The sequence below is a fragment of the Culicoides brevitarsis genome, chromosome 3 (genome assembly GCF_036172545.1).
Source record: "Culicoides brevitarsis isolate CSIRO-B50_1 chromosome 3, AGI_CSIRO_Cbre_v1, whole genome shotgun sequence".
Classification (NCBI taxonomy): Eukaryota; Metazoa; Arthropoda; class Insecta; order Diptera; family Ceratopogonidae; genus Culicoides; species Culicoides brevitarsis.
This window is the reverse complement of record NC_087087.1, coordinates 630,383-654,074: the sequence shown is the minus strand read 5'-3', so window position 1 is coordinate 654,074 and position 23,692 is coordinate 630,383. Positions and strand designations below refer to the sequence as shown.

Genomic DNA, 23,692 nt, shown 5'->3' with positions numbered 1-23,692 from the left:
AATAAAATTAATAATTTTATTAATTAAAAAAAAAATAAATTAAAAATCTTAAAAAATAAAATAAATATGTTTTAATTATATTTTTTTTTTAATTTAAAAATAAATAATTACATTAATTGAAAAAATTAATTTGAAATAAAAATAAAATATTTTTTTAATATGGGTTTTTTTAAATTTTAAAAGAATAATAAAATTAATTTTTTAATTAGTCGAAAAAAAATTAAATTAAAAATTTTTCAAATATTTAATAAAAACAAAAATATAAAATTGTACTTACCTATTTAAAAAACGATAATAATTTGATGGAAATGAAATGAGATAATTATTGAATGCTCCGTGAGTTTTTTTGTTCAACTGAAACAGACAACTGTACACGAAATAAGCTGAAAATAAATTATTAAATTTTTTTTTGCCAATCGAGTGTCTGTGCGGTTTTTAATTATTAAATGCAACGCTCGTATAACAAGGAGAAACTATGTCACAATTTTACTCGAGTAATAACTTTTATAACAACAGCGAGAGGTTCCTCTTATGCATTATTGATATCATTACTGCATTCAGTGATCGTGTGTGTTTGTGTGTTTTTGCTTGCTTAGCTTGGCAGAGTTTGTTTATTTGTTTGTCTCTCTCCGGTTTTTGTGTGTGTGCATGTACTCTCTGACATTCAACATTTATTTTATTTTATTTGTGCATCCATTGCATGTGTGATATGCATAAACAACAACAAGAGCCATGATAATATTGTGACCAATTTTATTAATGTAAAATGCTAATTTTAAAATGGAAATTGTGTAATAACATTTACTCATTGTGTGTGCTTGGCTTGTGAAATTTTTGGGGGAATCATGCGTTTTATTTCTCTTCAGTGATAAAATGGGATAATGTTCTGTTGTTTCATCTACGCATGTGTTTGTGTAGTATGCGGCGGATGCATATTATATAATGATTCATGACGTGTGTGTGTCGTCTCATTTAAAATTTTAAATGAAATTGGGTTGAAGAGTGCACACACGCAATATCCCCCTCTGTACTTTAGTTTTTAATTGCATTCACACTGGACATTGCATTAATGATGATGCTTTTTGGCACTAATTATGTTGGCGAAAGGTGTGCACACGAAAAGTCTATGGAAAATGTGTCACTGTCGTTGAAAATTATTTACGCGCACGGCAATCATTGGTTCGTGATAAATAACAATGTAACATTAAATTAAAAATTTATTGAGAAAAACCGCTGTTTGTTGGTTTGAAAAAAGTTTGAATCTCCTCGTGAAAATTTTTTCTACCTTAAAATTGACTGAGATTTTTCCATTAGATCATGAACGTCAGTTACAAGCATTATTTTACTTCATTTCAACAGAGAAGGCGGAAGCACACGATAACATGAAATTTACTGAAGAAAATGGAATCTGGTCATCATGATAGACAAATAACCAACATAACACGGAAAAACTTATTTTCTGATATTTTCAACTTTTAAACTTAAATGAAGAGAATTTTAAAGTTTTTCCGTGTCATTTTGATAATAAATAGGAGCATGGCAGAGAATAAAGTAATCATAGTGCATTTAGAGAACAACAACATTCAGTAGATGGATACAAAAGGCCCCTCACTCGTAATAATAAGTCTTTTTCTATCCAAGCTCATGCCTACCTTGTCTGTGAGATATAAAATAGTGACAACTCACAAAATACAACAAATCTATTCATGCAGCATCGTTCCTCGAAAAATACCTATGGGAAAATGTGTGTTGTTTTTCCATCATCTCCGCACAATGCTACAGCTACGGAGCGAATTGCATGCAGGAAAATGTAATTTATCTGTCCTTTATTTTCTCTTTATACCGTGAGTGTGACATTTAGGACACTTTCATTGTGTTTCTCTGCTTGGCATGTCTCTGTTCCCGATGCTCTTTGTGTTTGTGAGTGATTTTATTTATTTTTTGCTCTCAATTGGTCGCTATTTTCGACCAAAATTGTGTGGCGTGCTAAAAAAAGAAAAAAAAAATTATTTATTATAAAAGTTCGACGAATGATTTATGAAGAAAAAGCTTGTGTTGATAACAAATGTTACATTTACTATTTAAAAATTAGATTATTCGATTTTTTTTTATTCTTGCTCCAAATAAAAATCAAAAATTAAAAAAGAAATGTAAAAAATTTCATAATTTTTCAAGAAATTTTCAAAAACTTTTTTAATAATTAAAAAATAAAAATTTAAAAAAAAATTTTTTCATGAGAGTTATATTTTCGTTAATTCGTTAATTTCGTTAATGCGAAATAAAATTTTTCAAAAAATCTTCATAAGTTAAAAACTACCTGTCGTTTCCATTTTTCAGTAGATTTTTGTCTTTATTTCTCCAAAAGACATCCGATAAACAATTTACTTCTCTCACTTATCGATATTTTGTTTGATAACCATGCCTCGATTACTCCTGTAACGAAACAAATCATCAAAAAATACAAATATTTGAGAAAGCGACGATAAAAACGAGCGTTATAAATGACAATACGACAACAAGAAATGATTTCAGAAAACTAACAACTATCATCAATAGAAGAAGACACTCGCAATAAATTCAATTTATCATGTTTTTATTCAGTTCTCCATTCAATTTGATCATGTATTTGATTATCTGCGAAATGAATTGCTTACAAGCGAGACTTTGTTCTCGTCTTATCATCGATAACATTTCACAAAATGTGTGTCGATAAAACATCATGAAGGAAGAAAAAAAATAAATTTACTCTGCTAAATAAATGAATTTCTGTCTCGCAGTAATTTAAGAGCTAAAATAAAAAAAGAGAGGAAGGTGTTGGAAGCACGGAAACGGAAAGAAAGAAAAGATTCGAAAAAAAAACTCACCTTCCAGGCGTATTTTTCACATGTCTCCGTCTTCCTCATACATCCTTTTAAATAGATGAAAATAATACACATGAATTATTCAGAAACCTTTCCTTTTCGTTTTATTTTATATCCATTTGACTTTATTCATGAACTGGAACACACATACCGCAAAATGATCACAGAATGGTGTCCGTTTCACAGAAGAGGAAAGATTCCAATACATTAATCTTGATGTGTGTTAATTTATGTCGTCGTGCCATGCCAAAAGGGATAAGATTGCATTTCGTAAAAGTGGTAAATAAATAAACTTTTTAATTGAATAACGTTGAATGCGAAGCTAATTATTTCAACCATATGAATAATAATGTGAGAAGAAACTTGAAATTTGATATAAATTTGGAAGGGAAAAGACGTGATTATTTCTCCGGAGTGTTTTATTTAATGGAAAAAACAACAAATAAGATGTTAATTGTAAGTGATTTTTTTTGCGTCTCAACATTTGCCTTTTCGTGAAATTTGTTATGAATGATATTTTGAGAAACAAATGAGATGTTGATTGTAATTGAATTTTATTATTAAAGATATTGTTTTTGACTCTTGTTCATATTTAGTTTCTATTTCACAAAAAAAATTTGTGAAATTTTTGTTTTGAAGAACATCATACACAAAATTTTATTGAAAATTAATTGACAAAAAATTATTAATGATTTAATGATTTTTTTATTTTTATAAATTTTTGTTAAATAATTTTTTTTATTAATTTTATTTTTATATAAATTTCATTCAATAAGAATTTTTAATAATTTTTTTTATTAAATTTTATATGAATGTTTAATAATTTTTTATAAATCAAAATTTATTAAACTATAATTTAATAAAATTGAATAAAATTTATATAGAATAAAAAATTTATAAAAAAAAAGTTTAAAACTTTTATTGAATAAAATTTACAAAATGAAAAATATTTTTATTAAATTAAATAAAAAAATTAAAGAATTTTAAATTTAATAAAAAAAATTGTGAAAAATTATTTAATAGAGTATACAAAAAATAAAAACAAATTTATTTTAAAATATTTCAATTAAATGTATCATTTAATCTTTATTAAATATTTCTATTTTTTTTCAATTGAATTAATTAAAACTTTTAATTAACTTTAGTAATTTTTGAGAAAAGTTTTGAAAAAAAAATCAAAGCAAATTAATCTCTTTATTTCTCATTTACAGCGAATATGACTTAAACAACTTTTCGACCAACTTATAAATAAATAAATATTTGGTTCATTAGTAAAACGAACACCGTCTTTATTGATTTTCGCCTTGACTAAAGACGTAAGAGCATCGTTTTCGCCCCGAAGCTATACATTATCAATCATTATTTACCTTCGTTCTCGACACACTTTTCCAAACTTAACTCTTTTCACGTACTTTTCAGATTTTTTATGTACATTTTACGCACGACGCTATTTAAGCATAGTTAATGCCATTGTGTGACATAATCAGCACAGAATCTACTGAAGTGTAAGTGATGTTCGTTATTTAGGCGAAAAAACAAAAGAGAGTGTGAGAAGACACCTAAATCTCTAAATAACGAAATTGTTTGAGGCTTAATGAATGTGATTGACAGTTTCGAGCTTGTTTTGTTTTGTTTTTTTTTTTTGCCTACCTTTTGCTCCGAATATTTAGTTAACGATAGCTGATGGTTAGAGGCGTGACATCAAATTACTCGAGTTTCGTCCTCAACCACTGATAAATTGAATGAAGGAGAAATCGGCACGCATGGATGCGTCAAAAAACAACAATGATTAGTTTCTCTCTCGTGTGTGTGTTGGCAAACAAAAAGTGTAACCCTTATCAACAAAGTCTCCAAATTGAAATAATAATTCGGCAGAAACTCATTCATTACGACGAAGACAACAAATGTGTTTGTTTATAAGGAGAGTGACAACTCAATTGTCGTACCGAAGATATATTTTCTTCATGCATATCCAGTCATCCGGCACTAATAACTCGAGAGAGATTCACAATTAATCAATAAATATCGGCTTAGTTACACAATTTTCGGGTATTAATTCATCAAAGTGACACTAAATCAACATTGATGTCTGTTGACTTAGGATTTGTGTACGCTTTGAGACTCCATTCCGAAAGTAGCACAAGAGATTTTGTCATGCGAAAAGGAGTCTCAGCACACAAGTATTGTTGACAAGCCAAACTAACTCAATTTTAAGTTCTTAAAATGCACTTGAAGGCAATCCTTTGACATAAAAGCATGAAAAAAATCTATTTTTTAAATGTGTCTACTGTAACAATAAGCCAACAAACAATAAAAAAATTCTTCAAGAGGACATAAAAACTCCGGAATGACATCAAAAACGAACAAGCACTCTTAAAAAAAACTTTTTTCATATTTTTACTTTGCTGTACGCGACATCGTTTGTTGTTCATTCTCATTTCCCATTGCTCCAATGCAATAAATCTTTTTAAAAAATTCTACAAAAATACGAATTTATGCTTTCTTTCATTCATTCACAGATTGTTTAAAGATAAATTGCATGAAAAAAAATTGTATGTCAAAGAAGTTGTAAAATTCACGAGAAATTGAGCTTTTGAGTAACTTTAGAGCATAAAAAGTGTAAAAAACATCACTCTAATAATCTCCATGAGACACGTTTCTTATTAACATTATGTATTAAACTCCGTTGCGGATAAAAAAAACGAACAATTGAAGTTTTTTTCCATATTTCCATCATTCCAAGATATTAAATTTCAATCCTCATTGATATCAAAAAGTTCTCTCGGGAGAGCGAAAAATTTTTTTTGTATCGCATTTCAATCCACTTTTACGATACTCGAGACACTAAATCGAGATGCAAACAAAACAAAAATGACAATTGCATGCTTTTATCATCGTCGTACCAACAACTTTTGAAGATGCAACAGTTCCTCGTTCATTCATTGTCTCCTTTTTGCTCTGCCAATCTAAAAAAAAAAAATGAAAAAAAAAGTAAAATTCATGACAAAACTATTTTGTGTTAATGGAAAATGAGATGCGATAAATGTGGTTTGCGGTACTTGCAATAATGAACTTTTTATCGTAATATCTCTGTTTTTGTTTGTTCAACAAGTTTTTAATACAATATGGATTATGAAACATTTACAGCAAAATTATTAAAATATGCATTAGAGTTTGTTTAAATAAGAAGAAGGGAAAATGTGAAAAGTTTCTAATTGTAAATTTGATTCATTTTTATTACTCGGCAATTGTTGTTTCTCCGTTTTCTTCTTTTTATTGTGCGGGTAATGAAAATTCATAAGAACGGGATCTAGATATAATTAAGCACTTCCATGCGTGTCTAATATGCCAAGTTTATTAGAAAGGGAGAAAAGGAGAGGAAAAAACTATTAGTTTGAAGCAAATAAAAGTTTTCAACTACTTACTTTAGTCAATGGAATGCTGAGCCACGTTCATAAAAAGTAAATCAAAACTTTTGTGCTCATCTTCTCATGCATGTTGAGAAATGTGAATGAACATATTTTTGAATGCCTTCGCTGAAAAAAAAAGCATAATGAAGATTTTTTTAAAACTTTTTTTTTTTGAAGATAGGCCATTTCATTTTTTTTCTATGTTTTTTTTTGTATCATTTCAAAAGTTAAAAATCCAAAAAAAAATGTCTTTAAATAAAAAAATAAAATATAATAATAAAAAAATGTTAAATAAATTTATTTTAATTTACTTAAATTTAATTTAATATAATTTTATTTAATAAATTTTATTTAATTTAAATTATTTATTTAGTTTTAAAATTAAATAATTTAAAAAAAAATTACTTTTTTTCCAAGTTTTTTTTTATTTATTTATTTATGTATTTTTTTTTTTTTTTTTTTTTGAATAATTTTTGCAAATAAATTAGGTAGTAGGTTAGTTAATTTTTTTTCTTCAAAATTTTTTTACTGATTTTTAATTTTTTTTTTTATTTTTTACTTAAAACAGTTTGAATTAGCGAAATAGAGCGAATACAAAGAAAAAAAATAAAAAAAATATTTTAGTTCAAAAACTGAAAACTATCATTTTATGTGAAAAAGCATTTCAAAACTTCTTTTTTTTTGTTTTTACTCTCCCCATTTTGAGAAATTTTTTTTGCGACAAAAAAAATAGAAAAAAACTTTGAAAGGCCTATTTATGTTTTTTTTTTAAAGAATGATCATTAAAAAAATTGTGCACTCCCGAAAATATTTTAATGTATTGTTTTTTTAGATGAATTTCAGGCAAAAAAAATTTTCATTTGAATTTATCCTCAATCTCCATCCTTGTTTTATTACAGTTGACTTCTTTCATTAAAAACAACCTTCTTCGTTCTCTTACTTTACAATACATCACTTTTATGATCTCCCTGCCTTAACGTATATATATTTATTTAGTCGAAAATTCACGAAACGCAAAAGATTAAAATTAATATGTCTGAACTGTGCAGCGCGCGCAAAATAACACACAAAATGAGTTTCATCGTGAATTTTCTAATCCACATGATTTACATACCGCACACAAGACAGACAAAATAATAAACATAAAATTTTAAGGTAGAACAATAAAGATACCTATGCTGTGTAACGAACAACAACATCATCATCATCATCGTCAGCCAGCCAACGAACGAACAAGATTAATAAGCTAAGCACCTTGTTCTGAATTTCCCATGCAATATACAACAAACTTTTAGATTATCCCCATATAACATCATTATTATTTATTATTATACGGCGTATAATACAAAAACGGCGAAAGCAACAAGAAAATTTTATTTGGGGAAGGAAAGTTTTTCATCATGGAAGATTTTTGTTTTTTTCAAGCACTCATGAACTTATTATCATAATAATTAAAGCAGTAAATTGTTCAAGTTGACACTCTGATCATTAATCTCATAACCAAAAATTGATAGACAAAATTGAGTACATTTATTAAATTTATTTGCTCAAAAATGCTTCAAGAATATTTTTTTTTGTTAATTCACTGATATTCATAATAATAATAAAGATTGGATAAAATAACGAAAAAAATTGATTTTTAGCAAAAAACCATCGATAACAGTAAGGAAGTGTGTAGTTTAGACTCATCATTCGAGTAATGACACTTTTTGAAAAATTAAAAATTTTAATAAATTATTGAGGCGGTTGATGAGGATATCCTTGATAATTTCCTTGAGGTCCGGGCCATGTTCCGTATCCCGTTTGCGGAGGTCCTTGAGGGAATTGATAAGCGCCTGGATATGGTAACGTTGCATATGGATTGAAACATTGCGGCATTGGCGGCGGCATATATGTCGGATACGGAGTTTGAGCTGTTGCTCCATACGGGATCGGCATATTTTGAATTTGTGTTGGATACGGGACATTTCCGGGAGCAGATGGAGCGCTTGCGGGATTTGCTGAAGTTGCTGCAAAGTTATTCGACGAATCTGTATGATGTTGAGGAATGGACGGTGTCGCAGGAGGCGCAGATCGACTACTTGCTGATGTCAAATCTTTCAAAAGTTCTTCCTTTTCGGTTTTTCGTGCGAAACAAAAATCGGAAATTTTGTTTTGGAAAATTACGAGTAATTCTGTGAGGTCATTGTAGAATTTTGTGCCTTCTTTTAGGTTATTTTGCAATTCAGTAAAGACATCATAAGCGGCAGCAAGTTGTTTTAAAAGAGCATCACGAGAATTTGTTCCGGCGCCGCTTTCACGTGAAAATGAAGCATGTTGCTCTTGAATTTCGGCAACAACTTGTTCTTGCTCTTGCAAAGATTGTTGAACGCGACGTTGATACGGAGCTAAAGCTTTTCCAATTTCAGAGACGGAAATTGCTGCTTCGTCAATTGCTCCATCAGCAGCTAAAGCTTCCATAAATTTACTCTTGATATCCAAAGTTGCTGATTTTAGCTCTGTTTCTAATGCGTCACGATCAGATTTGATTTGTTCAACCTGTGAAAAAAATTAAAATTAAAAAAAAATGAACAAAGTTTAACAAAAAATTTTTTTTTGATGAAAAACATTGTTCAGGGTAAGTTTCATGAGAAGGCGTTTTACGAAGAGATATTTTTTTTTTTCAAATTTTGAAAAATGAAAATTTTAAAAATAAAAATTTCAAAAACAAAGAATAATTTCATAAAACGAACCTTTTGCATAAGCTCCCTGAGACGTTGAACACTTGGACTCAATGTTGCTCGTTCTCCAGCAGCTTGAGGAATTGCTTCTTGCAGTTCGGCAGCTGATTTCGACATCAATTCCATGCCATACGCATTATTATCGAACTTTTCGCGAACAACACGATCCGCTGTTACGGCATTATTAATAATTTCACGATATTTTGTCACGTTTGTCCTAAACATCTCCGTCAATTTATCCGATGGCGTACGAGTCCATTTCTCCTTGAATTGTGCTCGCAACTGATTATCCGAATCGCGTTCTTCATTTAACAATCGCTCTGCTTCATCGAGAATTTCTCGATTGCGTTTGAGAGAATCCGGTAATTCGTCAATGAGACTTTTGATCGACTCGATTCCTCCTTTAGATCTCAAAGTATTTGCTTTTTCAAGCAAGGATGGAGGAACAGATGTTCCCTTTGCTGTATCCTCAATTGCTGCGGGAAGGTTCAAACTTGACAGAATTGCATTCAAGGTTTGAGTTTGTTCGCGCAACTTCATTATTTCGGCATTAACAATCTCATTTTTGCGTGCATCAGACGATACTAAAGCTTGATGTAAGGCAACGGGAACGAGATTTGCAAAAATATCTTTGAAATCTTTGTTCAAGGGCGGCGAAAGGGGTTGTGCTTTTGCCAAAGGCATCTTTCCGGGTCCTTCTAATGTATTGATATCGGGGATTTGTTCGTTATAGATGAAATCGTTGTCTTTTCGTGCTTCTGTCAAATGACGTTGTGCCTTGTTCGCATATTCTTCGAAGAATGTTGGCTTTCCTGAACGAGATTTTGCCGCATTAAACAATTCAACAGCTTTTTGAAGACGAGAAATTTCTTGACCAACTTGTTTGTTTGCGCGATTCACCAAACTTTGATACAACATTGTCAATCCATGGAAGCCAGCTTGTTTTCCCGCAACTGTTGTTATCCATTCCTTGTCCCATAACGTACGCAGACTCTCTTTTTGCATCAATTTCAACACATCCGCGTACATTTCTTCGCATTGACAACACAATTTTGCGACCAAAAGTTCTTTCACATTGTCCCGTATGGCTTTCAAGATGAATGCTTCTTGTGCCTGAGCAACCATCAAACTCGACAAAACTTGCAAACAATCAGGATTCAAGTCGGGCGTTGGTTCTTGAGGAATTGCCGCGGGAGCTGTTGACTTTAAATGCGCAAAAATGCCCGCACTTTGTTGAAACAACTTTGCAGCTGCCTTCAAACCATCGTCAGAATCGAATCCTTGACTTCCCGCAACAGCACTTTGTAAGGCAGCAATATTGAAGAGAAGACAAACTTTCTCGTAAGCCAACGAAGAAATCGTTAGACTCATTCTGCCTCCGAAAATTGTTCCCTTGTCAAAGGCATCTTTGTATTTGAAGGGAACTTGCAACTCTTGCACGGGGATTTTCGTCTCCAAAGCACACAATTGATCATAATAACTAAAAAAAAATGAAAAAATGTTATCATTAGAAGTCAAAAGTCAACATCATTAATTTCAACATCATCAATGTAAATATACGGATTATATACACAACAAAACAATAGACGTCGATGAGTCATAGTTTTTTTCAATCCGACATTCCTTAAAAAATACTCACTTGTAGACAACGGGCAATGAGCTCTCGTATTTCTCATAAACCTTAAAGACAGCTCCATTTCTCAGTTTGCCAAATTCCGCAGCAGCTTCATTATATTCTCCTGCATCTCCCGATGACGAATACGAGCTCTGAATCAGATTTTTCAATGGTTTCACAATATCTACCTCATATGGCTTTTTTACAGGCACAACCAACAAATCTCCAATCATTTTGTCTTCGATTAGTTACGTTAAAAATCTTCAAAATTTCAATTTTATTGTAGATTTTTGACTTTTTTTGGGAGTTCGACAAAAAAAATTAAAAATTATGTCTGGAGTCAATTGAGACGAATGAAAATGATAAAACAGCGCCATTTATATGCGTGACGGGCGATACGGGAAGTACAAAAGCGCCATCTATATACGTAGTGCCCGTTACATGAACTACGAAAACGTTATCAATTTCATTCGTCTCACAAATCGCACGTTTTTCATGTTTTCATTTGTGATTTCCAAAATTCATGTAAAAAATTGAGGAAATCTTCATTAATAATGGAATACATGTCAACAGAAGGAAATCCCCAAACTTCGGGAAGCGGAGTCAACAAAATGTAAGTGTTAATTTGTCGAATTTCTTCATAATTTTGATTTTGTTAAAATATTATTTTTTTTTGCAGTCTTTGTTGCGAATGTGGCGTCGATATTGAGCCAAATCCCGCAAATATGTGTGTTGCTTGTCTCCGAACACACGTCGACATTACCGAAGGAATTCCCAAACAGGCTGTTCTTCACTTTTGTCGCAATTGCGAGCGTTATTTGCAACCTCCCATGGAATGGGTCAAAGCTTCGCTCGAGTCGCGTGAACTGTTGGCTGTTTGTATCAAAAAACTCAAAGGCCTGAAGGATGTCAAACTCGTTGATGCGGGTTTCGTTTGGACAGAGCCTCATTCGAAACGTATAAAAGTCAAATTAACTGTTCACGGACAAGTAATGGGAGGAACTGTTTTGCAGCAAATTTTTGTCGTCGAATTTACGGTTCAGAATCAAATGTGTGACGATTGTCATCGTACTGAAGCGAAAGATTTTTGGCAATGTGTCGTGCAAGTGCGTCAAAAGGCAATCAACAAAAAGACCCTTTTCTACTTGGAACAGATGATTTTGAAGCATCGCGCTCACGAAAACACAATTGGTATCAAACCTGCGCCCAATGGAATGGACTTTTTCTATCACACAGATTCGCATGCCCGTAAAATGGTCGATTTCATAAGTAGCGTTTTGCCCATCAAGCTAACGACAGCGAAGAAACTCATTTCGCAAGACATTCACAGTAACATTTACAACTACAAATTCACGTATGCCATCGAAGTTGTGCCTGTTTCAAAGGGAAGTTTAGTTTGTTTGAACAAAAAGCAACAACAACATTTAGGCAGCATATCTCCAATTTGCTTGATTCAACGTGTTGGTGCGCAAATTCATCTAATCGATCCTCTGACAGCTCAAATGGCGGAAATTACGGGAATGGCATATTGGAAAAGCCCTTTCGAATCGATTTGTAATCCGAAACAACTCGTCGAATTCATCGTTATGGATTTGGAATATGTGCAAGACAAAGATCGAAATTATTTTCCGGGTCAAGGTCCCGTTTCACACAAACACGTGTTGTCGGATATTTGGCTCGTTAAAGCAAGCGAACTTGGCGTCAATGAAAATACAATTCATACCCGAACACACATTGGACATTTGTTAAAAGTTGGCGATTCTGTGATGTGTTACGACTTAAGTGAAGCAAACATCAACAATGCCGACTTTGAAAAACTCAAAAGTGACAAAATCCCCGATGTAATTGTCGTGAAGAAACACTATGGCGACAAATCTGTGCGAAAACGTATGCGAAATTGGAAACTCAAGCATTTAGTTGATGAACCAATGACCGATACAGATGGCGAAGGAGCTGATTACAACGAATTTTTGGAAGATTTGGAAGAAGATCCAACTTTGAGACAAAATGTAAACATTTTCAAGGACAGCAAAAAACAAATTCCCGTCGACACGAATGACATGGATGATCAAAATGCGCCGCGAGTCACGTTGGAAGAGATGCTCGATGATCTTGTCATCGGAGATGATGTCGAAATGGGAGATGAATAAAAAATTTTTTTATGAATTGTTGAATATTTTGAAGTAAAAAATGAAATAAAAAATTTTTTTTCATTAAATTCGTTATTTTATTATTTATATTTTTCACGTTAAATTAAATTCCTGTTAAAAAATTACATAATTATTTACAAACGAATACCTTAATTTGCTAACCTTTTAAAAAAATGAAAGAAGAGCGATTTTTATTAATACCATATTTTCAGACATCATGAATATAAACCAAAAATTTATTAAGATTATTTTTTTTTATAATTTATCTTAAAACCTAAATAGTCATTTTTTTTCTTATAGAGTTAAGTCTATAATTTGAAGTTTTGTTTAAGATGATTGGGCTTTAGTAGTATACTGTACTGAAAGTTTTAATATCATGAATCACCGATTTAGCACATTTTACATGAACACAGTTTGCGACAATATAAAGGTCGTTTTTTCAAATTTGTTGATCATTTTTTCTTTTCAACATCCTGAAAGAAAAAGAAAATTTTAATTGAAAATTTCGAAATAAAAATTTTAATTGAAACTTACACTTGGATAACAATCAGAGCAATTCCATGAATATCCACGTCGCTTTGGTGACTTTTTCAACGGAGGATCCAAACAATGAAAGTGATAATATTTGAGACATTCGTCACATCTAAAAATATATAAAAAATTAAGTTTTTGAAAAAAAAACATATCTAATGAAAATCGAAAATAAATTCAAAAAATTTTGAAAATAAAATTTTATAAAATGTATAAAATTTTTACTATTTTTGAGCGTTAAATAATATTTTTGATGTTTTTTTAATTATCTACTTTGAGATTTGCTAAATTAAAAATTGATTTCATAATACTTCAAATTTAAAAAAAAAATCATAGAAAAAACTTTTAAAAAAATTAAAAAAATAAATTCAATAATTTTCTGAAAAATATTTTTTGAGAAGAAAATTTAAGTAAAAATATGATTTTCAAAAAAAAAAAAAAATAGTAAAAATTTACATTTTTAAAAATTTATGAAAATAGGCCATTGAATTTTCGATTTTACAAAATTAAAATAAAATATTTTCAAATTTCATACCTGACTAGATTTTGTGCAGTTCCCATTTCTTTGCAAACATCACACACATCTTCACATACTGTCGCTGAACTATTTGCGGGTAGCTGCAAACTTTTACGACTCGATGTTTCCAACGCTGATGTCGACTTTCTCTTGATGCCACGTTGGGGAGTTTTGTTCTTTGCTGTTGTTGTTGTTGTTATGTGATTTGTTTCCGTTCTAATTGGGGACTGTTCAAAAAAATAAATTTCAATTACATAATCAGAAATGTGAAAAGGGAAAAAATCTTACCGTTGGTAAACTAACTAAATTAACACCTTCGTGTGAATCTGATGAATTTGTTCGACTTAGCATGTTGTTTGTTAATACTGGCGGCGGATCATTGCTATCTGTGGGCACGTAAAACAATTGGGGCATTGAATCCGTAATTGGTTGTCCCGCAGGTCGAGGAATTGCTTTGAACTGAAATTTTGAGAAAAATTTAAAAAATTATTAACTTTGCAAAAAAAATTTTTTAGGTATAAAATTAAAATTTTAAAAAATAAAATATTTTTTTTTTTATTTTTTTGGCTTTAAACTGAAGTTTTGTATAAAATTTGAGATTTCGAAAAAAAGGTTGAGATTAAAAAAAAATTTTTTTCAAAAAAATTAAGAAAAAAAATTTTACCTTAATTTTGATCCTTGGTTGTTCGACTAACGTTGCACTGATATGATTCTGCTCATTTGTCGTCGTCGTTGAAATTGTTGTTGCATCAACAGGTGTCTTTTCCTGATGCTTCTTCTTACGTTTTCGCTTAACTTTGTGCTCTTTCGATGTTGATGTCTCCGAGTCGACGCCATTCTTGTTGCGATGCTTCTCTTTGTGCTTTTTCTTTGGTTTGTGCGAACTTTCGGATCCATTTCCATTTGTCATGACAACTGATGTCGATGAAGTACTTACTGCCGCAATTACGGGACTCGATTCAACCGAAAAGTTTTTCGGTACAAGCGTTGTTGGACTCATTTTCGTTACATTTCTCGTTGGCGATGCAATTCTCGGCGGAGATTTTGGAGATTCGTTAACGAGAGTTTTCTTGTTTTTCGTTTTCTTTTTGCTGTTTGGCGTTTCAGGCGACTTTTTCAGTATGTTATTGGGGGGAATTGTTTGTGTCGGAGACGTTGATGGCGAAACTGCGATCAATTCTGAAACGTATTTTTGCTTATCCAAATTGTTAATTTTCAATTTGGGAGATTTTTTCGTCGGAGTCGAAGTTGTTTTCGACAAATCGAGAGGTTTGGGGCTTGTTGGCATTTCCTGTAGCGATAATTCGTTCGTCGTTGATGAAACATTCGACATGCGTTTTTGACTCGAGATCTTATTTGGTGTGTATGACTTGCGTTTTCTCACTTTTGTAACTTTCTTCACAACTTCTTCGAGTTCGGGACCATTTGTGCTTCCGTTTCGCATCACATCACTCTTTCGCGGAGACTTGATTTGACGCGGCGTATTTGTGCCTGATTTCGACATTTCACTTCCGCTTCGGAAATCAGATTCATCAAAATCTGCGGGCAAGATTTGACCATCTTTGCTGTAACGAATGCGTGAACGTCTTGGTTGTTTGGGAATTATTTCAGGCTTGAAGTCGTCATCTGACTTATCACATTCCGAACATTGCCATCCGTATAATTTGGATTTTTTCGGATGTCGTGTCAACGGGGGATTCAAACATCCGAGATGATAGTAAAGTTTACACGTGTCACATTTCGCCAGCAAATGTTGATCATTCATCTTTTTGCAAATGCCGCAGTTGTTAAGCACAATTCCATCTACTGTACGTGAAGAATTGCTCGATGAAGCTTGTGTGCTGAGAACTCTTCCGTTCATTTCGTTTCCTCCGAGAGTCGATGCGAAATTTTTCAATGGAAATCCGACGCCCATTTTTAACGCAGCGGCAGTTGGAACAGCTGTTCTTCGAGGAATTGGAGGAGAATGCGGCGGAGATGCGATTTTTGGCACATTAACGGGCTTTCCTATGTTATCTACTACAGTTAATTGTTTGTTCGGGCACAGCGCAAGAATTTGGTAATGTAACTTTTCAATCGTTGTCTTCAAATTGAAGTTTTTCTCCGTCACGGTATCGTTATTTTTCAATATTTCGTTATACGAATCCCTTAACGTGTGTTGTTCTTCAGTCAAACGTTTGTTCAGCGTAATTTGCTCCTGTAGTTTTTTCTTTATCTCTTCCATGCGATTCGTTCGATCGAGATAATATCCGACGAATTCGACACTGAATGCCGGAGGAATGTGCCATTTCTTGTTGATTTCCGTTAAAGATGCGATTTGTGCTTGTTCGAATTCCATCGCCGCCGCATTGATGCCCATCAATTCGGTTTTTTTGATCAATGTTCGAACAGCAGATGCACTCGACAACAAAAGTCGCGGCATTTTTTGCGTTGGAACCCATGGCTCGGGTTTACTTGCTTTAACACTCAAGTATTTGCCTCGATGTTTCTTCAATTTTCGCTCGATTCGTTGTTGCGCCAAATTCATTTCAGACTTTCTTTGTTCCCGTTCTCGCATACATTGTTCGTGTTGAAGCTTAAATGTGTAATAATTGCGTTTTCTCTTTCGCACGAGCGTTTTGTCGGAATGGAGTTTGCAATGTGCATAAAAAGGATCAACTTCCTCGAAATGCGTTTCCGAGAGAAATCCAGCTGCTTGTGCACACGTAACGTGAAAGTATGTTTTACACATTCCCGCATCGCATCCAATGGAAACGCCTGTTTTAGCGAATCTCGAGTCTTCGCACAAACTACAAGTTTTTGCACCCCATCGATTGTATTGCATTTCAAAGAGTGTCACGTTACTCAGAGAATCTACATCTCCAAAAGCGACGCCGGGTACGTAAAGAGCGCAAACCAAATGAACCTAAAAAAGACAGAAAAATTTTAAATTTTTGATAAATTCAGACCCTCAAACAATGAAAGAATTTCAAAGAATGAAACTCAATAATTTTGACCAAAATTAAAAAAAAAATATTAAAATAAAAAATTTTAAAATACTTTTTTTATACAAAATGCGAAATTACTTAAAAATTTTTGATCGTAAATCAATATTTTTGTTGTTTTGAGTTTTTTACATTGATTTTTGTGTGTTAAAAATTGATTTAAAAATATTTAAATTAAAATTGAAAAAAAATAATATCAAAAAAATATAGTAAATTTTTTTTTGAAAAAAAAATTCAATAATTTTTATGAAAATTATTTTTGAAAGAAAATTTCATGTCGAAATACAATTTTGAATATAAAAATTACAAAAAAATTAAAAATTTTCTTGAAAAATTATGAAAATGCACGAAAAATTGATAATTTTCAATTAAATTTTTAACTTTTTTTTTATTTTGCCCCATTAGATTTTCGATTTTTAATATGGGGCATCAGACAAAATTTTGAGTTTCATTTGGAGCGGCCTTAAGTTGAAAATTTAAACTTACCCATCTTCCGCAATCCGTTTCTTTGAAAACGCCTCCCTTATTGGGACATAATTCACAATCGAGATCTGTCAAATCGGCGCGACACGCTTCACAAAACCACGGTTCTGTGCTGCAAGATGATGCTGTGCTCGAAATACTATTTGATTCTGTGATGCCGTAACAACCTTCGTGAACTGTTACGCCACAATTATCACATTCGACAATTTCGTTGCTGTCATCGCTGCGATCTCCCAAACAAACGCAACAAATTGGCTTCAGAGGGATTTTTGGATGCACGAGAGCTTTTGTCGGCTCATCCGCTGTTTTCGTTTCTAACAACTCCAACAAATTGTTCGTGGAAACCTGTTCATCTTCGATGGCTTTTGAACTTTTCTTTTTGCTACTTTCGCCGAGCAAAAGTCCCGCGAGATCGTCACTTTCGGAACTTTCATCATCATCATCTCCTTCTGAATCGCCGTCGCTTTTGTCGGGATCATCGTCAGAGTTGAACTCATTGTCACTGTCTTCCTGTTCGGGAGGCAAGAAATCACTGTCGCTACTTTCCTCATCCAAATCAAAGTCGAGAAGCGTTTGTGTCGTCAGATGATTGTTTAAAGCTGCTAATCGACGCTCTTTGCGCTCCATTAGAAGTCTCTACAAGCTACTTTTGCAGTCAGATCGAAGCAATTTCTGCAAAAAAGAACAAAACAATTTAGTGCACTTTTCACAGTATCACACACACATACGGCGTCTTTTGCTGTATGCGAGAAGGAATGAGAGAGAGAGGCAAGGTGACGTTAAATTCTTCAGTGGTTTAAGATATTTTCATGAATTTTTCCATTTTCAGTCCTTTTTGATCCGAAAATTGCATTTTAATAAAAAAGTTTGATAATTTTCTTGCATTTAATTACACTTTTTGTCTCAGAATCGCTCTCTTTCGCATTATTTTATGTTAAAAATGTGCAAATTTTTTCTTCTATTCGAATGAACTCTCGCCATCCTCCGTTTTTTGCACGAATTTTTAACGCTTTTACCCCTTACCTAAGTTAAAATATCACAAAATTCGTAGGAAACGAAGGTTTTCTCCGATATTTGCGCGAGTTTTCAATTATTTCGGGGCTATATTCAGTAAAATTCAATGAAAACGCTGCATTTGCTTTCTCGCACTGGTTACTCTTGACGGATGTTTTGACATCGTGAGAATCGTTTCGCATTAGGACTTTTTGACCAACTCGCATTTCAAGAGACGATGTAAACTCGATGTAAACCTCAATTTTTTTTTTTTTAAATTTTTAATTTGGTTCAAATTTATTTATTAATTTTTTATTTTATCTATTTAGTCAAGATGTTCCCTTAACTACAAAAAAGTCTTTTTTTTTTCAAAAATTCCCTATTTCCATGCTTGTTTTATGAGTTTTCGCGACGCAAGCTGCTTCGTAATATAAGAAGCAACGATGAGTGCTGTCAGAACTGCCGTGATAAGGAAATAATCGAAATCTTCCTTCAGCAAATCAAAAGTTTTCGAAGGCGCAACTCGAGTTACGAACAAATCCAAGCCATATCCGATCATCAGGCACGTTGATTCAAGACCACTTGGCGCTGTGTGAATTCCCTTTAAACGTTCAATTGTTTGGTTGTAGTTGACAATCGCATCTTGTTGAATCGGCAATTCAGGAATGTAAGGAATTAAGCCTTCTTCTCGCGCACGTTCAGGATTTGTCGAAGGTCGACGAGGATCGAGTAAATGCCATGACATTTCCAAAATGTGTCCTGATGAGATGCCAACTGAAAAAATCATTAAAAATTAATTTTTGAACAAAAAAAAAAAATTTTAAATTCACTTACACAAAACATGTTTGTTCGTGATGCCCTTTTCAGTGATTGTTTCTTTCATTACGGCAACATTTGCGGGGAAAATGTACGTTTGACGTTCGACAAGCGGTAATGGAGGAGCTCCCAAAGAACTCCAAACAGTACTGTTAGCTTGTGTTTTGCCTTCATACAGTTCAATTGAAGTAATTTCCGTGCGACGAACTTTTTCATTGTAGAACGAGTATGTTAGCCAATTTTCCGAATGAACAATATTCACAGGTCCCTTTGCTCGACGATGTGTCATTGAGAAAATAATTGCTCCGGAAACAACATCAACCAAATGTACGTTCAAAATATCTAAAAATAAAAAAATTGTTTGAAAACATATTTTAAAGAAATTAAAAAAAAATTATTTTAAAGAAAAAATTTTTAATTTCACAAAAAAGTTTCAATTTTTTAACGAATAAAAATACAAAAAAAATATTTTTAAATTTTAATTTTTTTTATTTCGCGAAATAAAAATTAAAAATATATTTTTTTATTTCCCGAAATAAAAATTAAAAAATATTTTGTGTTTTTATTCGTAAAAAAATTTAAGGAGTTAAAAAATTTTTTTTTGTGCAAAATAAAAAAAAAATTCTCGCACTCGAAATATAAAATCTTTGTTCAAATTTTTAACTTACATTTATGAATAGGATCTATTCCTTGCGTAACAACAGCAACCAAATTAGGATTTAGATATTTGTACAACACAGAACGATCTGCCAAAACACGTCCCTGAGAATGAACATGCTCAATTGGATTTTTAGAAGCAATTTTGATTATTTTTTGTTGACGAGCAATACTTCCGACATGAAGTTTCCATGTTGGAATTGTTTGTAATTTCTAAAAAAACAACAAAAATGAGTTTCAATTTTTTTTAAAAAAGATAAAATCCTTACATTATTACTGAACTGCACAAAATAACCCGACATCGCTCCCGTATTACGATCTGCTGTGTAAAGATAAAGCCCATCAGCGAATTTAGCTGTAGATTCAGGTAACGCATGCACATGATTATTATTATCCAACAACAATAAGCCTTTGAGTGAATCTTCATTCAATTTTGGTAACAATGCAATTTGTTGAATTGGATACGTGAGTTTTGTAACGCCATCTCCTCCATTAAGCGATTGTCCCGTAATCGGATTGAATTGGAAGATTACTCCATTGCCCGTGGTTTTGTCTTTTCCAATAACAGCACATTGCGCAGGAAGCGGATAATATTTGGAGGTTCTTTGTACAAGCAATTGTAAGCCTTGTTCTTCGTTAAATCCTTGCATATGAGGCAAATATTTGATCCAATGGAATTTTCCGGATAAATTATCGACTCCATAAACTTTTCCTGTTTTCGTTACGATAATAATGATTTTGTGAAGTCCAAAATCATCACGAACTAAGCCCGCTTTTTGAGAAGCTGATGGCGCAGGACCTCCTCCAACGACATGTAAGAAGATATTTTTAGCATGGGTTATTTGACCTGCGATACGACGAACAAAAGCTCCATAAAAGTCCCCTAAAATATGAAAAAATATCAAAAATTAGAATTTTTTCATATTAAAAGATGAAATTTAAACCAAAAAAAAAAAATTAAAAAATCTAATTCTAAAAAAAACTAAAAAAAAATCACACTCAAACACGTCAAACTTGAGACTCACATTCAATGACTTTTTTGTCATCTGGATGCATGAAAAGAAATTTTATGTTAAATTTTTTTGATTAATTTTAATTTTTGAAAAATAAAAAAAAATCGAAACTTACTATTCTTGTTGGTTAATTCTTCTTCTAATTCTCCTTCAGCATCAGATAAAGTCAAGTCAACAAATTCCACGGAATCAATGTTCGTTAAGGATTCTTCGCGAGTCCATTTTATTTTGCCTTGTTGCAAAAGAACAAGAGCTCCATCCTCAGATTTCACTAACAATCGACAAATTGGTTGATTTCCGCTTCTACATTTTGCAGCAAGAATCTTTGGAGCTCCCAATGTTTTCGGATAAGAAGCTGTTGTTGATAATTCTTCAATTTGTTTGTTCGTTTGAAGGTCTGTTGTGACAATTTTTACGTTGGCTTCTTCATTAAGGATTTCAATCAAGGCTCCGTTATCTCCCAAACTTGCTTCGGCAAACACTGACGATGGATTTGGCATTTTTGTCTTGACTACAGTCTTTTCTGCCAACAAAACGACCTGATTTCCAACACGAACAGCAGCTAAACCTCCATTAACTCGTTCAATTTGAGCATCAGAAACATCAACAGCAACAGTTTTGATATTATTTGAACCGTCAGCAATCAAATCCAACACTAAAACTTGATTTTTCACATGACACACAAAATATTGCTCGACGAGCAAACAGTTTTCCTTTCGACTCCATGGCGTCGTGATTTTCGTTGCAGTTTGTTTCGTCGATTGTCCGCTATTCGCAATATATCCAGCAACTTCGACATGCGAGCCCCATACGGGAATGACGTGATACAGAAAATGCTTATTGTAAAACCACATAACGTTCGGGGCGGCATCCGCATTCAACAAATTCAGAGACCATTCAAATTCGAGAGCTGAATTCTCGGCATTCCATCCCCGAATGATCGAAGGATTTCTTCCCGAGACGGTAATTGTGTCGTAATCGCGAGTTAAATGACTTCCCGTAGCAGCTGTATTGCCGGCAAGAAGTAAAATTTCTCCCCGAGAATCGCTTTCGTACACTTGACGACTGAGAATTTCTCCATTTTTCGCCGACAAAACAGCAAAAGTGTTTTCCTCCGTTGTTACAGCTATTTTGTCTCCATCTCCGAAATGTGCAGACTTTGCAATACCAATAAATGATTGTTTCCTGAATGAAATTGATAAAATTAATGTAGAAATCGATATCAAATTTTCGTGTCACGAAAAAAAAATTTTAATTTTCATGATTTTTTGTATGAAATACTTACCAATCAAACTTTCCAATTTGATCTTCGTACAATCCATTGACTAAACTTAATGCTAAGATGCTTAAAATTACGAAAGATTTCAACATTTTTCCGTGAAAAATAAAAACTTTGGAAAAATGTGTTGAAAATGATAATTTTTTCGTGTTGACATTCAGTTCTAAAATGAACTCGGAAATGAACTCGGGAATGAACAAGTCCAGCGCACATTTAGAAATTTGTGCCGCCTGTGTCTCGGGGCTGTCACAAATTTGCAATTGTGAAATGGGCTGTGTTCTGTGATTGGTTTAAAAATTAACCAATGAGAGAGTTTTCGATTTGACAGGTACCTAAACGTCAAATTTTTTCGCTGAAAAGGTCATTTGAGAAGGTCGTTTGCAGTTGAACTTCGGTAAGTCCTTTTTCCTGATTTTTCAAATAAAATAAATAAATAAAAGGCGAAAAATTGTAAAATAATTGATAAAAAGTTAAAATCAATAGGAATTCAATGAAATTCTTTTGAATTTTGGTCAATTTCAAAAGTATTTCATCAGATTCCCTTATCGATTTTTTTATAGCTACTCACGTAATATGTTTTTCTTCTAATTTTTATTGCAGATATTTCCTGATTTTAATCACTCAAAAAGCACGAATCTACTAAAAATGGGTCGCAAATTCTGTGTTGGAGGAAATTGGAAAATGAATGGCGACAAAGCCAGCATTACCGCATTGTGCAAATTGCTTTCGGATGCTGCTTTGGATGCCAATACCGAAGTCGTTGTTGGATGCCCATCGTTGTACGTTTCCTTCGCGCGTGGATTATTGCCCGCTTCCATTGGAGTTGCTGGACAAAATTGCTACAAAGCCGAGAAGGGAGCTTTCACAGGCGAAGTTTCTCCTCAAATGTTGAAAGATGTCGGCGCTGATTGGGTTATCCTCGGTCACTCTGAACGTCGTGCAATTTTCGGAGAAACTGACCAACTCGTTGCCGAAAAAGTTGCATACGCATTGTCTCAAGGCCTCAAAGTTATCGCTTGCATCGGCGAAACTTTGCAAGAACGCGAAGCAGGACAAACCGAAGCTGTTTGCTTCCGTCAAATGAAAGCCATTTCGGAACTTGTGAAGGATTGGAGCAACGTTGTTGTTGCCTATGAACCTGTTTGGGCCATTGGAACGGGCAAAACAGCAACGCCCCAACAAGCACAAGAAGTTCATGCCGCTCTCCGCAAATGGTTGGTTGAAAATGTCTCCGCTGACGTTTCTGCCAATCTTCGCATTCAATACGGAGGATCTGTTACAGCTGCAAACTGCCGCGAATTGGCAAGCCAAGGCGATATTGATGGATTTTTGGTTGGCGGAGCATCTCTCAAGCCTGAATTCGTTGATATTGTCAATGCGAGAAAGTAAATTTTGTTAGCTCTACAATCACAAAAAAAAATCAGATCGTAAAATTATTATTCGCATGACCTTTAAGATCATGTACGTGTATTGTTGCTAAGCATTTCTAAAAATATATTTTTCTTGCATCAAGTTTAACACGAGTCAAACGAAAAGACCATAAGATAGTCACAAGAAATAATTAATAAGCAAAAGTTATTCTGATGTAGAAATCTGGCAAAGTCAATAAATTTTAATGAAATTATAAAAAAATATCAATGTTACAGAAATTTGTTTGTTTTAA

At 32.9% G+C, this 23,692-nt stretch overlaps 5 protein-coding genes across 5 annotated transcripts; 2 read left to right on the top strand and 3 right to left on the bottom strand.

The window, feature by feature from the left end:
* Positions 1 to 7,802: 7,802 nt before the first annotated feature.
* LOC134834243 (programmed cell death 6-interacting protein) lies at positions 7,803 to 10,945 on the bottom strand. The gene is made up of 3 exons (XM_063848830.1): positions 10,631 to 10,945; positions 9,004 to 10,471; positions 7,803 to 8,809 (listed from the first exon to the last, which is right to left on the bottom strand). The coding sequence occupies exons 1-3, from the start codon at positions 10,837 to 10,839 to the stop codon at positions 8,006 to 8,008; spliced, it is 2,481 nt and encodes an 826-aa protein (XP_063704900.1). The 5' UTR covers positions 10,840 to 10,945; the 3' UTR covers positions 7,803 to 8,005.
* A 139-nt stretch (positions 10,946 to 11,084) lies between these two features.
* On the top strand, positions 11,085 to 12,824 carry LOC134835952 (60S ribosomal export protein NMD3). The gene is made up of 2 exons (XM_063851001.1): positions 11,085 to 11,219; positions 11,286 to 12,824. Exons 1-2 carry the CDS (start codon positions 11,161 to 11,163, stop codon positions 12,754 to 12,756), a joined length of 1,530 nt encoding a protein of 509 aa, XP_063707071.1. The 5' UTR covers positions 11,085 to 11,160; the 3' UTR covers positions 12,757 to 12,824.
* An 81-nt stretch (positions 12,825 to 12,905) lies between these two features.
* Positions 12,906 to 18,432, bottom strand: LOC134835951 (PHD finger protein 14). The gene is made up of 7 exons (XM_063851000.1): positions 18,295 to 18,432; positions 17,275 to 17,943; positions 14,469 to 16,709; positions 14,093 to 14,263; positions 13,823 to 14,031; positions 13,291 to 13,399; positions 12,906 to 13,229 (listed from the first exon to the last, which is right to left on the bottom strand). Exons 2-7 carry the CDS (start codon positions 17,896 to 17,898, stop codon positions 13,209 to 13,211), a joined length of 3,375 nt encoding a protein of 1,124 aa, XP_063707070.1. The 5' UTR covers positions 17,899 to 17,943; positions 18,295 to 18,432; the 3' UTR covers positions 12,906 to 13,208.
* A 112-nt stretch (positions 18,433 to 18,544) lies between these two features.
* Positions 18,545 to 22,176, bottom strand: LOC134833753 (ER membrane protein complex subunit 1). Its single transcript, XM_063848187.1, has 6 exons — positions 22,036 to 22,176; positions 20,866 to 21,935; positions 20,007 to 20,620; positions 19,749 to 19,950; positions 19,099 to 19,422; positions 18,545 to 19,038 (listed from the first exon to the last, which is right to left on the bottom strand). Exons 1-6 carry the CDS (start codon positions 22,119 to 22,121, stop codon positions 18,644 to 18,646), a joined length of 2,691 nt encoding a protein of 896 aa, XP_063704257.1. The 5' UTR covers positions 22,122 to 22,176; the 3' UTR covers positions 18,545 to 18,643.
* A 117-nt stretch (positions 22,177 to 22,293) lies between these two features.
* On the top strand, positions 22,294 to 23,661 carry LOC134835978 (triosephosphate isomerase). The gene is made up of 2 exons (XM_063851057.1): positions 22,294 to 22,423; positions 22,630 to 23,661. Exon 2 carries the CDS (start codon positions 22,675 to 22,677, stop codon positions 23,416 to 23,418), a length of 744 nt encoding a protein of 247 aa, XP_063707127.1. The 5' UTR covers positions 22,294 to 22,423; positions 22,630 to 22,674; the 3' UTR covers positions 23,419 to 23,661.
* The last annotated feature ends 31 nt before the right edge of the window (positions 23,662 to 23,692 follow it).